Raw genomic sequence first — 17,045 nt, 5'->3', positions numbered from 1 at the left:
CCACTGCACTCCAGCCTGGAGTGGGACTCTGCCTCAGAAAAAAAAAAAAAAAAAAAGTAAAGAAAAGATTGAAGTATCATTCCGGATGTTGCAGCCCATGTGTAGAAACAGCCCCAAGTTCAGAACCTTGTCAGTCTATTCTAAAATCAGGGCGGCACCAAGTGGTTCTGTCAGAAGTGGAGCCACAGTCATGAAAGGTGGTAGTCCCCATGGTGCCCATGGAATTCTTTCCAGCAAGCTTCCCCAAATGAACTGTAACTTGGATCGTAGTTTCTTCCTAGAAAGTAAATAGGCCTGACAGCATACCAGGTCAGAAACAAATGCTTAACATTTTAAGTGGAAATCTGGTGTGACATGATGACACGTATATCACATGCTGTCAATTTGTTCATTTCGTGTAACTGATATGCACAGTGCAACTTTCTTAAATTAATCCTCATTTTTAGACACTATCTACTCTAACCTGCATGACAGTGCCTTTAGCACAACTATGCAAATGGAGGATTTCAAGTTCTTTAAAACAAGGATTAGTACCCGGAGACTACAAATTAAACTCCTTTAAAAGGAACTCAAGCCAAAAATCTCACTTTAGAAAATCTGAAAATCAGCATTTCTATAAAACCAATATCTATTAAAATCAATTTCTAGTTTTATCTCAATGGATTGTGTTGTGGAGTCTCAGTTTTGACCCTTTCCTGTCTGAAAAGATGGCTTTCTATTGGCCCAAGAGTTCTCCCAGTAGGTTCTGTTTGGTTGGGGTTTTGTGACTAGGGGAAATTGATGAGGTACTGGCAGGGGTGGGCAAGGCAGTCCGAATGGGAGAAGGCAACAGAAGGAGAAGGGTCAGAGGGAGAGAAGGCTGTTCCTGCAGTTTCTGAAATATTGGGGTGAACTGAGAGTTCAGAAACTGGGGCCTGAGGTGGGTTTTGCTAGGTAAGAAAGGAGCTTTTCCAGCCAAAATCAGGGCAACAGGCTGGTGAGGAAGAGTATTACATCTTAGCTAAGATGTCATAGGGAGTGCAATGAGAGGGAAGCAATTCGATCCCCACCCCAGCCTAGAGGACAGCTAGATGACCCCAATGTGACAGCAGCAATGGGCCCGCCCTCCAGATACCCTTTTAATTTCCTCTTGCTACTGCCCTCCATGCAAAGTGCTTTCTCCTCCCTACTGCTAGCTTTTTGGTGGAGGAAGCATGGCTTGGATCCAGCATCCTGCCCACATATTTGAGGGTTCATTGAAGAGCTGAGTTCTAGAGTCCCTGGCCCCATCAGAGCCAGGGAGGGATGCACACGGTGAGGAGGAAGAGAGAAAGCACCCCTTGGATCAGAGAAGACAAAGCTACCTTGCTCAGTAGCTGATGCTCAGTGAGCATGTGCCAGGCCTGGGCCAAGAGACCTCAGGAACAGCCTGGCCCCTTCAGTGTTGCCTGTCTTAGCCTCATCTCTGTTTGAGGAGAGTGGCTAGGAAGTGGGGGCTCTTTCCACCCAACCCAACCTTCCTGCTTTGTTTTTGATCTCAGGAAGGGAAAGCCCCTGTCCCTCTTTTGAAGCAGCAGCCGGCACCACTTGTCTCTTCTCTCCTTCCCGCAGGCACTTCTGTTCAGAGTGCTGCCTCTTGCTGGCTCCTTCTGCTTCTGCTTGGTCCTCCTGCTGATTGGGAAGAAAGTGCACCAGTGGGGTGATGGGGGGTTGGAACTCTTAAAGGAGCAGCTTTATTTCTGTTGAAAATTTGTTTGCCTAGCATATTATTTTTTCTACCTTCCCCCAATAAATACAATTTTGTGAGAAAAGTAAGCCAGAAATAAAGTGACCATAATCACCATTTAAATGTTAATAGTAGATGTTCTGGCTTTCCTTGAAGGATTTTCAAGCAGATCAAGTACTAATGCTGGCAACAATCATTACTAGCAATCAAATCCAATTCGAGGATCATTTACTGAGCGTAGAAAGGTTGGGAGCCGCAGATCTGAGCGAGGCAGTCCCTGTTGCTTTAAGGGCTCACGGTCTAGGGCTGAATACTAGAATTCCTTGAATAAACAAGGCACAGAGATAATTTGAAAATCGGCAGCGCCATTTTTGCCAATAGCTCTTTCGCCATAGCCTTTTTGACCAGAGAAGTTTACAGGTAGCCAAATCTACAAGCCACTTTGAGATGTAGTCTCTCCTTGGCTGCCCACTTGTTGATTTTCCATCGATCAACCACTATCTGTTGAGGACTTGGTACCATGCAATATAAATAGACATGTAAACAAAGCCCTACTGGATGCTTGAGTTGCGGAATCATAGAACCTTGTTCCTTTATGTTAATGTGCTTTTGTTTTGTTTTTCCATAAAAGAATGTAAAAGAGACCAGACCTTGGCCCCTTGTAGCTCAAATGCCAAAGTCATTCATGGTTAGAGCTGAGGCACCTTCTACTGGCTCCAGCCCTGGAAGAGCTTCCCAGGTTCTAGGTTCTAATCTGGAATCCCTCTCTCGGGGAAAAGTCAGATCTTGAGCATTTTACTGTCTTGGGGCCCCTGTTTCTTCTGGAAAAAAAAAAAAAAAAAAAAAAAAAAAAAAGAAAAGAAGTTAAAAGCTATTTGGATGATTTTGACAGTATGAGATAATACTGTAGAAGCATAATTCAGATAGAAGGGAGAATGTCAGAGCAGTATAAACCAGAGGGCTGCTGGGTGTTTTATGGGGAAACTGAGGCCCAGATAACTGTGACTTGCTTGGAGTCACACAGAGAGCTACTGGCATCCTGCTCTGACAGGGCTCAGTCTACTGTCCTTCCTAAAAGAGTTCTAGCCTTAGAATTTGAATAATGTGCCAATACTATTCCCTCTGTATAACGACAGGAAGAAGCCAAATTAGATGCCTCGGACTTCAGAATGCTCAGGTCCTGATGTGCCAGAAACTGGTCCCGCCCCTTCCCACATGCCTTTCTCTGCAGGGAGGCCAGGGAACCTTTCCCTCCAGGGAATTGGCAAAGGGATCTACCCCTTCCTGGACCAGTGGGGGAGGTTGAAGGGAGGAGGAGGCTCGGTTAAACCCTCCACGTGCAGAAAGACAGAATTTCAGGCCAGAAGGGAGACGTGCAGCTGGTGCGTGGGATACTGGGCATATACCCAGTGGTTTTCCCATTTCTCAGAGGAGGAGCGTGCAGAAGTCTTTTGCTCAAGGCACCTGGTAACTGTGCAAGGAAAGCGACAGTGGAACCCAGTTTAACGGTGTCCCAACCCCGAACTCAAGGATCACACAAGGGCATTCATTTCTGCCTATCCTTGCAGCCCACTGAATCCAGGGCCTACAGCTTGCTGACCTACTAGGTGCTGACCTACTAGATACCTGGAGGATCTGCGTGCGGGCACGTGGGGCAACGGGGAAGGTGAAGGTGACCGCTTTCTCATTTCTGCATCCGCGTGCTGTGGACTGCAGACCTAAAGGGTGCTTGGGCCCCCAAAAGTTTGCACCGTTACTGGGGGGCTCAAGGATCTGTCTTTGGACAGAGACTATTTCACGTGGCAGGGGGTGACCTTCAACCCCACAGCAGTTTTTGGTGTCTTTTCTAGTTCCAAACAGTAACTGTTAGCGGTGGGGGGCGGGGTGGGTCCTATTACCCAAGCCCGCGTCCCGGTCCCGCCAGCCCACCTCTGTATCCCTGCCACAGCCCCTGCGTCCCGACTCCGGATCCGGGTCAGGGTCCTCAGCTCTGCGGCCGCTCGCACTAGCTGATTTTGACAGTGGAGGGTGAGGAGGGGTTCCCGAACGGCGGGGGCGGGCGCTGCGAGCCCCTGCCAGATCCGGGGATGATAACGTGCCTGCTCCATGTCGCGGCTTCGAGCTGTCCAGGCTCCGCCCCCTGTGAGTGTGTAAGTGTGTGATGCTGCCGCGGCCGCCGCCGCCGCCTGTGCAGCCGCTGCCACAGCCGCCGCCGCTGCCGCGCCGCGCCGCGCCGCTGCCTCTGCCCCGGCCGCCCCCGCCGCCCCCGCCCGCCCGCAGCCCGCCAGGCGGGCGGCCCAGCCCGCCTGAGCCCGCAGCGGCTACCACCGCAGAGTCGGGGTGCTGGGTGCGCGGACTACCGCTGACCGAGCGGACCCGAGTGGGCGGCCAGGCGCTTGCCCGCCGAGTGCCACTGCAGCCACTGCCTCTCCAGAGCTTAGGACCAGGCACCTCCAGCGCCCGCCGCTGCTGCCGATGCGGTCCGGATACTTTTAGCTGGGCGGGAGGACTGGAGAGACGGGTCGCCGAGAACCGCCTGCGAGCTGTGCGGAGAGCCGCGCCGACCCGCTGCGAGCAGGGACAGGCGCCTGCCCGCCACCACAGCCCGGCCGCTATGGATCTATTCGACTTTTTCAGAGACTGGGACTTGGAGCAGCAGTGGTAGGTGTTGATTTTTGCCTTTTCCTTTGATGAGCGAGTCCCCTAGCGAAGTCTCAGGTTTTCGCCTTTGTTAAGAGAAGCTGGAGCTGTCGTGGGGGTCGCCCCGGACTCCCTCCCACTTGCTCTCAGCCACCTCTGGCCCCGGCCGCGCGGACTTCTAGGTCGGATGCTGGGGTGGGGGGAGGTGTGGGAAGAGGGAGGGATGCGGACCCGAAAGCGTCGCTTTTCGCTCGTAGTCTAAAGAGTTGCATTTGGCTCACATCGAATTCGGTGCCGCCGGAGGGCTGAACCGCACGACCTCCCAGGATCTTTTCTTTTGGAGCGGCTCGCGGATCTGGCCTCCCTCAACCCCAGATGCCGCCCGCTCGAAATGCCTCAACTTTCCAGGTGCCCAACGCCCGCGGCCAGCCATGGGGGAAAGACAACGGCCAGGTGCCTCCAGTAGCCCTCTGCTTCCTCGGTGGCCACCGCCCCCGCTGCCACAACCTCCATCCCTGCGCTGCGCGGCGCGCACACCTTTCCTTCTGTTGACTCACCCCAAGTTCCCTGCACTCCGGGGTGGAGCAGCGGCTTTGGGGGCCACCACACAGGGGACCTCGGTTCGGGGCCGACTTCGGTGCTTGGCTTTTAAGACTCAGGCTTTTTGGAGTTGGCCCCCAAAGTCCGCTTCTCTTGTCAGTGAACATTTAATTACCGGCTGGACCCACTTTGGGCTCCCACTGGGAGGCAGCCGTAGGTCTGTGTAGTGGGCACGCAGCTCAGATTCAAAGGTTTAGTCAGCTCTTCACAAAATACCCTAAACTTGTCGTCAAGACATTTTGAAAGATGGTAGAAAGGTGACTGGGGAGCCGGAAAGTTGTTACTCTCTTAGAGATGTGCATGCGCGTGTGCATAAATACTGATATACATACCTATTAACTTTTCAAAAACTTCACCTACTGAAAACCTTATCACTGTTAATTTGTCATAATATTTAACATATCCGTTCACCCCAGCCCCTGCAGTCTAAGAAATTAGATTCAGGGGAGGGCCCAGTGGTAACCACTTAAAATTGCACCCTTGGTTATTCCCTTTTAAAATGTAGTTAAAACGATCTGTAGTACCTACCAATAGTGGGAAATATTTTGCAATGTTTAACTACTAGCGGCCGTTGGTTATGAATGCTATGTATTTTTTACAAGGATTTCCCCTGTTGATGTGATATTTTAGGCAATTTCCTTCTTTAAAAAAGGGTCATACACTTAGCCAGCAGCTTCATTATGCCAATCATGACTCCTTTAGTTGCAGATCCAAGATAATCAGAACTTAAATACATTTTATTTTACAACAATTCCGGATAAATCCTTGAAACACAAATTAGGCTGTATCAGTATTAATCTATAAGGCGTTTTTGAAACCACGTTTTTATCAGCTTTGCAGAAATAACATTGTTACATTTAAAAAAAATCATGCTGTTATTTGAAAGTAAAAATTACAATAAAATTATTGCTCAATTAGATATTATGTTCCTGCACACAGTCTTTACTCTGTTTCCCTATTTTATTTTGTAGACAACTGATGATAACCATAGCACTACTATTTGCATGCAATTTGCCTAATATACGGTGTGGGTTACATCGTTAATTTAACAGACATTGTAATAATTAATTTCATGGGTATAGTTCAAATGTTAAACATATACGAGGTATCAGGTTTTTAGAAACATGCTTTTTATATCAATTCTGGTTTCATCTTATGCACATGCAATTGCATATTTAAAGGGAATGCACTCTTTTATGTTTGATTTCTTTAAAAAAAAAAAATATGCTCCCTCACCCCTTGTGAGAGGCTGTCTTTTCTTATCTTAAGGAAAATGCAAAACCTTTTTTTCCTCCAGGTCCCTAACTGAGCCACATCAGTTAAGAAGCATAGACTTGGACACTTCGTGAAAACTATATGAAATACTGATTAATTACTGTAATGCATCTGCATAAATAAGCCTGTCCTTTCCTTCTGTACATGATCCAGGAAAATTTCTCTTCTTACTGCTTGTGAGTGGCACACTTCATTATGCATCTCTGTTTATAAACATTTGTAATGTGGTTGTGCTTCTGTGTTTTGTACGGCTCCACAGAGAAAAGGAACATAAATGTGACAATAGTGGATGAACTGAAAAGCTTGACATTGTCTTGAGTAGAAATTGGTACCTTTCCCACTTCTCTTTGGAAGTCCAGACCATGCCAGTTATATGTTCATTATATATTTACTTCTCTTCCTTGGGAGTAAATAGCTACTTAAAGTGATGGCCTCCACTCCCCACACCTCCAACCCCCAAGGAGGACCAAGTAAGGATAAAAGACCAGCAAAGTTAAGGATCTTATTTACCTTGAATTTATTCTTAACATTCACTTGTGGAACAGTAAGGTCTGAGCTATCTCTACTGAAACCCTAGATGTCTGACAATAAATGGATCAGGACAGCTTAAAAACAAACTCATTTTCCTAGACATAATGAAGAAAGACTTTATATACACAGGCATATGTGTTATTTGCAAACATTTGATTGTAGTAAACAAAAAGCATGTGGCCATTTATAAACATGCATATTTGTTAGGACAAATGGAAGTGGAAAAGATGGGATACTAATGATGCTGCAGTGTTCATGTTACGTGCAGTGTTTGGGAATGCTCACGTGCCTAATGCAACATACCACTGGATTTCACAAACTGCTAGAATAACTTAATGGGTCATGCTCTGGACTCGATTAAAGGGCCAAAGCTCAAGTTCTTTAGGATTCCCGGATGAATGAGCAATGTTCACCTGAGTTTGAATTTAATATAAACCATTCTGTGAAAGAAAAAAGATGGCACAGATGTGTCTGTGTGTGTGAAAGACATCACTTGCTCTTAAAGAAAAAGATAAATTTTAAAACTCAGATTCTTCATTTAAATCATTCCATAGACTTGTTTTTGATAACCAAGTAAATGAATTCTTGAGGTGACTGAAGATCATGTAATGATGTCATTTATCCCCAGTTAAGGGTGGGGAGGGGGTGCAGAACAGATTCAGAGGGCCTACAAAGTGTACAGCCTTTCATTTCTGTTAGCACCTCCCACCCAGTATTGATTAGGCATTGCTTTGTGACACGCCAAGGTTCTTTGTGGGGATGCTTACCTTTTCTTCATTGGAAGGAAGGAAAGGAAAGAAAAGAAAATACAGAAAGGGACACATTCTTAAAAAGAAGAAAGAAGAAAGGAAAACCACCATGATAGCAAAATCAAAACGTTCAAAAGCCTAGTTAAAATTGTAGCTAAGTGATTGTGACAGTGGCTGGCTTCTCACTGCAAGGGACAGCATCAATTGTTTGTAGTTTTTATGTGATGTCTCACAAGTAGCCTAATTAGGGGCAAGCTTGCAAAGGGGCAGTTATACAGGAAGAGACTTAAACTCACTAAACTGTTATATAAATAGAAAGTTCAAAGGTCTGTGTGGGGCTGTCAAGGCTGAGAAGGGGCCATGTGCCGGCCAGGCTTCTCCTCCTCCGGTAAAGGCAGCCCCCAGGGCCTGCCCAAGCAGTCCGAACTGCACTTTCCCCAGTTTTCTTCGACCTTGCGGGGGCGGGGCGGTGCCAGAGAGGGGGCGGGGGGGCTGCTTTTCAGACAAAAGTGAACTGTTTCAGCTCCAGCCAGGCATGGCCCATGCACTGCAGCAACCGGCTGCCTCCTCCTGCTCTGTGCACACAGGTCTTCCGAGGCCTCGTTAGCTACAATCCTCCAGAAGAGCGGAACAGGACTGTTTATGGATGGGAAGGTGTGGGAGATGGGGGGAATACAACCTTTGCCAAGTTGGAGATACTAGGACTGTGATGGGATGGGGGGAGGGGAAGTCCTGTTTTGACTAAGGCTTAGAAATTCCCAGCATTTCTTGTTCTCTACCTCCATCCATTTATCTTTTCCCTTTTCCCTCTGTGGTCTCTTAAAAGGGAGACTGCCTATGGTCTGTTTTCTTTGCTAGTATAATATGCATTCTGCTGTGTGTTTGAACATTCATTCAACAAACCATTTTGTGTTGTGTTTCTTAAGGGAATGTGTGGGTAGGAGAGATTTAAGTCAGTGAAATTCGCTAGTAAGATCTCTTCTGCAACCCCACCCCCAACCCCTCCAAAGAATAAAAGCTATCAGTAAATCTTAAAAGGCACATCTTTTGGACAGGGAAGAAAATTATCTTATGGTAGAAATCACTTTAATGATACATGAATTGTTTTGCTAATGATTCAGTCAAGCATTTAACAACTTTAAAATATACAAATCAAGATAGAAAATGACTGCCTGGAAAATGAATCCGTCATTATAGACATAAATGAGATTCTATACACTTAAGCGTGCTGTAGATGGCTAAAAATTATATTGTATTTAAACATGCTAATTATTGTTGAATAGAAATGGCTTTGCTGTGCTAACCTTTAACATAAAATTAATACCCATTATTCGTAGCTAATATTATTTTTGCTTGCAAAATTTGCACATGTTTAACATAATTTCAAAACTTTGGCAGTCCAATGAAGTGGCCTTCTTTGGAACAATGTAGAGCTGTGGCCTTAAGAGCCTGTAACTGTAGGTCATACCTCAAAGAGGAAAACTGACATATACTTGATTAGCCTGTCATTTAGACAAAACAATTTTTGCTGCAGTGACTACATTTTTCACTTTTAATTTTTTCTTTTTCTGATTACTGTTAGGTAAACAAAGATTTGAAAAGCTTGCTTACTGATAAATGGAAAGAAATGTTACTGATTAAAGAGCTCAAGACCAAACTTGGAAAAACCTTTTTGAGTGATGAGTGTGAGTGTGTGTGTGTGTGTGTGTGTGTGTTTCACTTCTGATAGAACTCATCATTATCATTGCTGCTATAATTTGGGTGTTTACTCTGCTACAAGCTTGGATGAAATTCTGTAAAGACTCAATTTCGTTTAATCCTTCCAGCAACTTTCTGAGATAGGACCTCTTATGATCTCTGTTTTACAGATGAAGCAATGGAATCACACAGCTACCCACTCATTGATGCAGTCCAAGTTTCAGCCTAGACGGAGCTGACCCCATAGCTTGCATCATCAACTTTGTCTGAACCTTTCCAACATGTGGAACGCTGTTTCACATGCTTTCTCATTTGATCATTGTGAGTTAGAATGTTCAGGTATTCTTCCCATTTTGCAGAATGGCAAATTCAATCCTAGAGAGGTTGTGTGACTCACCTAAGTTCACACAGCCTATTGGTAGTAGAGCTTGGTCAGAAATCCACATCTCCCTATTTACGAGTCAGGTGCCTTTCTACAAAAGCTCATTGCCTATTATGTGTTGTGTGGGTCCGAATATTTATTTAGCCATCACTGAAACAAATGGATTGGATTGTGTACGTTGTAGTTGTGGATAAAAATCTGTGGAATTGCCATGTAATTTGACCAGGCGTGGAACTCTGCTTTTTCCTTTTAATTAGAAAGGGAACAGTCTGTATACTGATACAGTCTTTTAGCACATCATTTGTGTATGCCCCTTTCATGAAAATGTGAGAATGGAAAAATTATATGTATATGAGACAAATCTCAAGTCTTTGAGAATTGTCCATTTAAATCTGAATGCCCAAATTTTGAAGATTTGATACTTGAACATAAAGAGGACCTTGGTATTTTTTTTTTTTTTGGCTCATTTGGAGCCTCAAAACTGGAGGTGTGAGGTTGATAACAATTCTTTCCAAACCTTTCTAATTTTCCACATGTATTGATTGATTTGATCCTCACAATGACCTTAAAGGTTTGTTAGATTTGGTAGTTTAGCTTCATTTTGTTGATAAGAAAAGGGAACTTCAGAGAGGTTAAGTTACTTGCCTGAGTTTACACAGTAGGTGGATGGTCTTAGGATTTGTGTGTATTGCTCTTTTTGCTGCATCACCACTGTTGCATTAAGTTGTTCATGTTTAAATATTCACATTGCTTCCTAGAGAATGGTGTCTCACCCTCTGGCATAATTTAGCACGGTGTTTTTCCATCACAGGTACTCAATAGACATCTGTTGATTGATGTTATAGTCAAATTCAACTCAAAGACTGTTCCATGCAAATGCAGGTCTCTTTCAAGGATAGTTGTTTAGTAAATCTTAGTGATAATACTGTCCCTCTGCCTGTGTGATCGTGTTTTAATTATTTGTAATTCTTTCATTTCACTTAGCCAGTATAATCTCTTTTGCAGAAAATAAAGAGAATAACCAATGGTTACAGAAGAAGATTAATAGGAAAAGGCAAAAATAGAACCCATGTAATTGGCGTGATTTACAAAAATAGAATTTCTATGAATTCCAAGATATGTTTAGCACAGAAAAAAAAAAAAAAAAAACAACGAGGAAAGAATATCCTTTAAGGTACAGCACTATAGGAATTAATCGACTGGTATTGTGTCTCAATCTGCATTGAGAATGTTAATGAAGAATGTGTAACAAAAATCTGAGGAAAAAATGAGTGGTCAGAGGGTTGGGATTCCTCCAGCTTTCCTTGAGTTTCAGCCTTTTTGACTTGTATTTCATCATGAGAAGGCTGTTTTTCTACTTAACTGTAGCTGATCCACACCATAAATTATCATGACTGTTAAACAAAGGTCCAGCCCTGGGTTCTTCTAATGTAAAACTTTTATGTTACACTTTAATGAAATTTTATATGCATGTTCAAAGCAAGGCACACTTTACACCGTAGAGAGGGCGATGCTCTGAATTGTTGAATTTATTTTATTTTAAAGTAAATCTTTTAGATGACCTTAGCTTCTAGCATCTACCTACTTACTGAGCTGAGAAAAGTTATCTGAGAACTGAAAAAAATGGCATGATTTAAGCAGAGCTGACAATAGCACTATAACTGGAACCTGATTTTGATTATGGATTGCTTAGTTTATGAGATGCTGTTTCTCAAATATACCTGTGTATTTGCTTCATTTGAAAAATAAAATTGGCTAACATTTCAAAGTAATTTTTTATTTGGTTCTTCAGTAGGTACGTTCTCTTATATGAAGGTGTGAAAGCCACACTTTGAGGAATAAGCTAAGGAAACAGGCTTTGTTTTCATTACAAAATCAGAATCACTCATCTGTTTATTTTTCAATGTTTCTTTTGTTGGAGAAGAAAAGAGACATTACTGCTATCCTATGAGGAACATTTTGTTTTGTTAGATTTCCAAATAATAGTTCTCGGTGTCATCTACCATCTTCAATGAAAACCAGATCTCACTAGCAGATACTGGTTCACTTGGTGACCTTATTAAACCATTTTCCCGGAGTCAGATTTTTTTGTTTTGTAGGCAGCATTATCTCCTGGAAATAAATAGCTCTGAAATGATTTCTTTTTTATATAAATAAAAAATAATATGCTACTTGTCTTGTAGTGCTGCTGAAATTGAAATCTTAGCAACAATCATTGGAGAAAGTTGTTTGCTAAAAAGTGTGATGTCTTCTTGGTGTTTAGGTTTCTAGCATGGTTTGATGAAACCAACCAAGCAGATTGAACATGTTGTTATGAGGTTACTTTAACCTTTAGAGTATGGCAATATGTACATGACAACCTGACTATCTGTTGAACAATGAAAAATGCAATCACGTAGGCTTCATTTCCCCCTTCAGGACATCAGTCAACTAATTTTTTAATAAATTAAATTTTCCAAAGGGACTGATTGTTTTCATGCCAGGTCGGCACAACCATAGTGACTAAATTAGAATCAGCGTGATGGATGTGTCTGGTGAAGTGCCATGGAGAGGTCTCATCAATTCACTATTATTTATTTGCTGGCAAAGTGCTTGGCTTTGGTGTGTAGACATTAATCAGTTCCTAGAAGCTAGAGTTTTAAGGCTGGAGGGCCCCCTTTGGATCATGTGATCCAACATCCTCATTGTGTAAGTAAGGACACTGAGGCCCAGGATGGGAAAATGACTTGCCCAAGGACATCTAGTCAGTAATTGGCAAAGCTGAGTCAGGAGCCCTTGTACCCTAGTTCAGTGTTTGTCACCTGTCAAGAGCTGCTTGTATTGCCTACCTACTCTGTGCCCAACACTTTCCTGGTCAGTCCTTTTAGGGAGAGGTGAAAGGACTGTAGAAGATGACCTGTGGCCTCATTTTACATTGGAATGTATAATTAGAATTAGGAAATAGTATGACATGGACTGTAAGTAAAATAGGAATTCTGTGTGTGTGTGTGTGTGTGTGAGAGAGAGAGAGAGAGAGAGAGAGAGAGAGAGAGAGAGAGAGAGAGAATGAAAGCTAAATAGGCAAACCAATCCTGGTCAAGGACCATAAAACTGATTACTATTAGTGCAGTTCAGAGTGAAATGCCAGAAATTTTGGTTGTTTGGGGGACCGGGAACATTGAATATTCAACATAAGACAATTGACTTTGGACCCTGAATTATCTGGTTTGACAGTAGCTCACATTCATCACGTAATTGCCTGAGTCCTCTTTTGCTGTGTGAATGAAGTATTCTCATTAACACTGACCACCATTTGCTGTGGGGCAACCACAAAACTATCCCAACAATTATTTTTACTGTCTGAGCTATGGAAACATTTATGCAAACATTCTTCAAAGAAATGCCAAATGAAAATGTGTTTTTTTCCGAAACAATTGAAACAAATGTTTGTAAATTGGCCCAATTGCTAGCAAAATGGCTGTTTTTCAAAAGAAGTTTATTTCGTAGCTCTTGAGACGTTCACAAATATATTGCTTTTGCTTTTTCTCCTTTTCTAAGAATATAACTGATTATTTTGTTTGTTAGGTGTGTACCAATATTTTACCATCAGTATTTCTTTTTCCTTAAAAGTGTCTCAGTACTGTGTGATTGGTGTTGACATCTGTGTTTACGATTAGCTGTTTGGCTACCAAGTAATTCTTTGTCTGGCTATGTCGTTGTTCAAATCCCAGCTCTATCTTTGGGAAGCTGCTAGCGAGCAGCAGACCTCCTGCCTCCTCCACCCCTCAAACTCCCATGCTCCTACCCAGTCTGTTCAGATGCCTCTCCTCTGTGCTTTCATACCTTCCTGAGCTGACTTCTGCCTTTGCTGGATCCTGCTTTCTCCCTCCCCCAACTCCTCCCATGTACCTTTGTTGTTGTGAAAGATGAGAATGTGTCTTTTATTTTTGTGTTCCCAGTGCCTGGCCCAGAATAATAACCTAATGCTGCCAGTTCAGAGTGCAGCATCATTCATTTATTCAGTTCATTCAGGCACTATACTAGCTCTTCATAATATTAAATCTAGGTGAGGAGACCTAAAAGCAGTATCAATAATAGTAATAATTTAAGCTAATAATTAGAGTTAACATTTCCTATGTGACAGGTTCTGATTTGTGCTATCCGATTTCTCTATTCAACAGACCAGGAAACTGGGACAGAGGGGTTCAGCGACTTGCCTAAGGCCACACGGGTAATATGTGGCTGAGCTGGAATTAATACACAGGACATGTGAATCCTTAACTTTTCTGCTCATCTATAAGGATACCCTAGGATAGATGCTATAACAGCAGAAAGCTCTGCTTGTGCTGAGGGCTCTGTAGTAGGCTGGGCTAATGAGGACTTTGCCCCCCCATCCTTAGTATTTACAAATTGGGTTTAAGTGCATTACCAAATATGAGGCATGACTTTCCAGATATCCACTCCAGCAAGAGACACACAATTCCATTCCTCTTTGGTGTAAGTGGCAGATTCTGTGCTTGGGAGGAAGGTATACTGGTCCATAAACCTGAACTTAATTCAAACTTGACGAGAATGTGAGCTCATTGAGGGTGGAGTTTTGTTGGTTTTATTCACTGCTGCCACTGCAATGCTTAGAACAGTGTGTGGTGCATAGTAGGTGCTCAGTTATTTTTTGCTGAATACATAAATGGAATGATTTAAAAAAACCTGCTTTTAATGCTTTGTGTGATCAAATTTGTGAAGAGATGCCTCAGAGGTATAAGAATGAGCACTGAGAGAAGTGCTAAAAGCACGATGGGTGGACAGGTAGGTACAGGTAGGTGTGTTGCCTAGCCTTCAGTAGATATGATTTCTGAAATGGCATGCTTATTGAAATGGTGTAAATTAAACACTCTTTGTGTGCATCTTACTTGCCAGAGATACTGTAGGGAAGTCTTTGTTGATGAGTAAAATCTTTCCCAAACAGCCCTAAATTTATCAGATTTGTGTTTGTGTCCAGCATTTTTAGATTTTAGATTTTTGGGTAGAGGATTTTCTTTTCATGAGGTGTACCTACATTGAATACCTGCAACAGTGTTTTAAGGGTAATTGTGAAGCCTTTAAAAAAAGGAGTAGTAACTTGTTACCATCCCTGAATTGTAGTTTTCATCTAGTACAAAGGGGGAGAACATAACTTCAACATTTGTTAAGAGTTTTTCTCTGCACTTTTGTAACATTGTCTCCTCTTAGCTAGCTAGATATCTTGTTTAATAGTTCCTGCTTTGGAGGTTAACCTGGGATTTGGGTTTTCCTACCACGTTTTTACACTGAACACATTTTCTATTTATGCCTCTGGAGGATTCAGATTACAATTTCATCCCAAGAATGTGCAGCGAAGTTTCCACGTGTGTTGATTTTTGAGAAATCCGTAAGATAATTTGGTAGGGAAGGGGGATTAATTAGCATTTACAGAGCATAATGGCATATAATTTACATACATCGCCTCATTGAATAAGGCTCCTACAAGGTAAGTGTTTTCACCCCCCATTTTACAGACAAGAGAGATGAGGATCACAGGGATGCCCCCCTACCTTTCTCAAAGTCACACAATTAGCCAATAGCAGAGCCGCAAGTCCAACTCAGGTTTCTTGGGCCCAAGGCCCACATCCCTTTTGCTACAACCTGCCTTCATAGAGTTAAAGATGATCTGGTAATAGAGTTTGTTGGGTACCTTCAAAGTATTACAAGTAATCTGGAAAAACACCCCTGAACATTATTTTGTTATTTTCAAATTGCAAAATTAAAGGTGGTGGGATGCAGGTCCAGAAGATACACAGAAACATGAGATGACAAAGAAATTTAGGAAATTTTAGTGAAAATGAAACATCCAGTCAGTTAAATGAACCAGAGTTTAAGGTACATACTAGGAGGACAGACAGTAGATAATTGATGGGTCTTTAATAAATTTGGTCTCATAATGAGAAATGAAACTTATCTGAAAATTAATTACAGATCCAGAAAACATGCAAGAGCCATGATGGGTCTTTTTAAAAAATAACAGTGAAACGTTAATTATATCTCTTTTGCTACAATTAGGCATTTTGGCCATTTAACTTTGAAGTTCTGTAACAGTTTAAACTTCAAAAGTGCAAATATATTCAGACTGTAAGTAGTAAAACTTCATGTCAAGAATGATGAAGACCGTTTTCATTGGATTCTGATTAGCATCATACTTAGAAATTACAGTGAAATGCCAATGAGCACTCTAATGCCATTGAAAAAGGACATCCATGACACGTCTGCCATACATACTTCAGTAAACAATTTCAGTGACTCATATATCTTGAACAAAAAATAGAAATTCGATCAACCTATTTCAAAAAGGTTGAAAGTTAAAGCGAATTTTAAATGTGGATTAGTAGCAAATGATGACAGTCAAGCCAGCATTACCTCAGTTGATTAATTTATAAAGATACTGGTCAATGATTTTACCCAACAGCTAGGCATAGTAGAATCCTAATGGGATCCGTCTGTTAAAATTACATAAAGTAGGGCATTTGATTTATTTCATATTTTCTCAGGACTCAATTTTAACTTCATACAAATAATGCATTAGTCACCCAGGATAAATGACATGCTGAATAAAGTTGTGATTTTCTCTGCTTCTCATAAGCAGATTTAGCAAAGGAATACATCTGTCTTCCTAGTTTGTTCCTATCCTAAACATTTGTAGGTAGAGTGGGATCTTTACATCTCTTGTTTCGTATCTCATAAGATGACATTGGACCATCCAGCCCTTTCCCTGCCTCTGGGTTTCTGGAGTGTATAAGGAACATTCACTGATTTAGGGGTAGTACTAAGAACTACCACATCTATAGTGAGGCACACAGAAGGATTTAAAGACATTGTTACTCTAAATATGTCATTAAGAGTATATTTCTATCTATATATTGCTGCACTATTTTATTTCATTTTTGAGATTTGGTTACATTCTTAAACCTGGAGTACATATTGTTATAAAGCAAAATCAGTAAAAGAACACCAAAATCACTCAAATTCACTAAAGTAGGTGAAAATGTGGGGATCACCAAACTTTGCCTAGGTGCCTACTCTAAACCATCATCTCTAGTCATGCCCTCACCCTTGACCCTGGGGTTGGAAGTCTTTTCTCTGTGCTGTGAATGCTGCAGTGGCTGCTCCAGGGATGTATATCTCTGAGCCCTACAGTGTCACCCCAAATATTACTTCAGTGCCAAGAACTGGCTGACTTTTATACTCTGATCACTGTTATTTCTGTCTTTTAGTAGCTTCATTGCCTTAATGGAGGATGGAAAGGTGAGTTTGCCCAACTGAAGAACTTTGAAATCTGTTCAGCCTACACTTGCACACCAAAATTAGAAGAAGGGGGAGGTTTTAAATTCGTGGCTGGCTGGAAATATGTGGGTTTGTATTTTTAAGATGTAAAAAAATATGATTAGGAGAAAGTTCTCAGAACTTCATGGACATC

At 42.2% G+C, this 17,045-nt stretch overlaps 1 protein-coding gene across 4 annotated transcripts in view; it reads left to right on the top strand.

The window, feature by feature from the left end:
• Positions 1–3,999: 3,999 nt before the first annotated feature.
• The window catches only part of AFF2 (ALF transcription elongation factor 2), a 495,721-nt gene continuing 482,675 nt past the window's right edge, over positions 4,000–17,045 (top strand). For all 4 annotated transcript variants that reach the window (XM_010349740.2, XM_010349738.2, XM_010349739.2 and 1 more), the window contains exon 1: positions 4,000–4,366. In XM_010349740.2, coding sequence (XP_010348042.1) covers positions 4,320–4,366 — 47 coding nt within the window. In that variant the 5' untranslated portion in view covers positions 4,000–4,319. The remainder of the gene's footprint in view (positions 4,367–17,045) is intronic.

This window comes from Saimiri boliviensis, chromosome X (assembly GCF_048565385.1).
Source record: "Saimiri boliviensis isolate mSaiBol1 chromosome X, mSaiBol1.pri, whole genome shotgun sequence".
Taxonomy (NCBI): domain Eukaryota; kingdom Metazoa; phylum Chordata; class Mammalia; order Primates; family Cebidae; genus Saimiri; species Saimiri boliviensis.
This window is presented reverse-complemented; position numbering and strand designations above follow the sequence as displayed.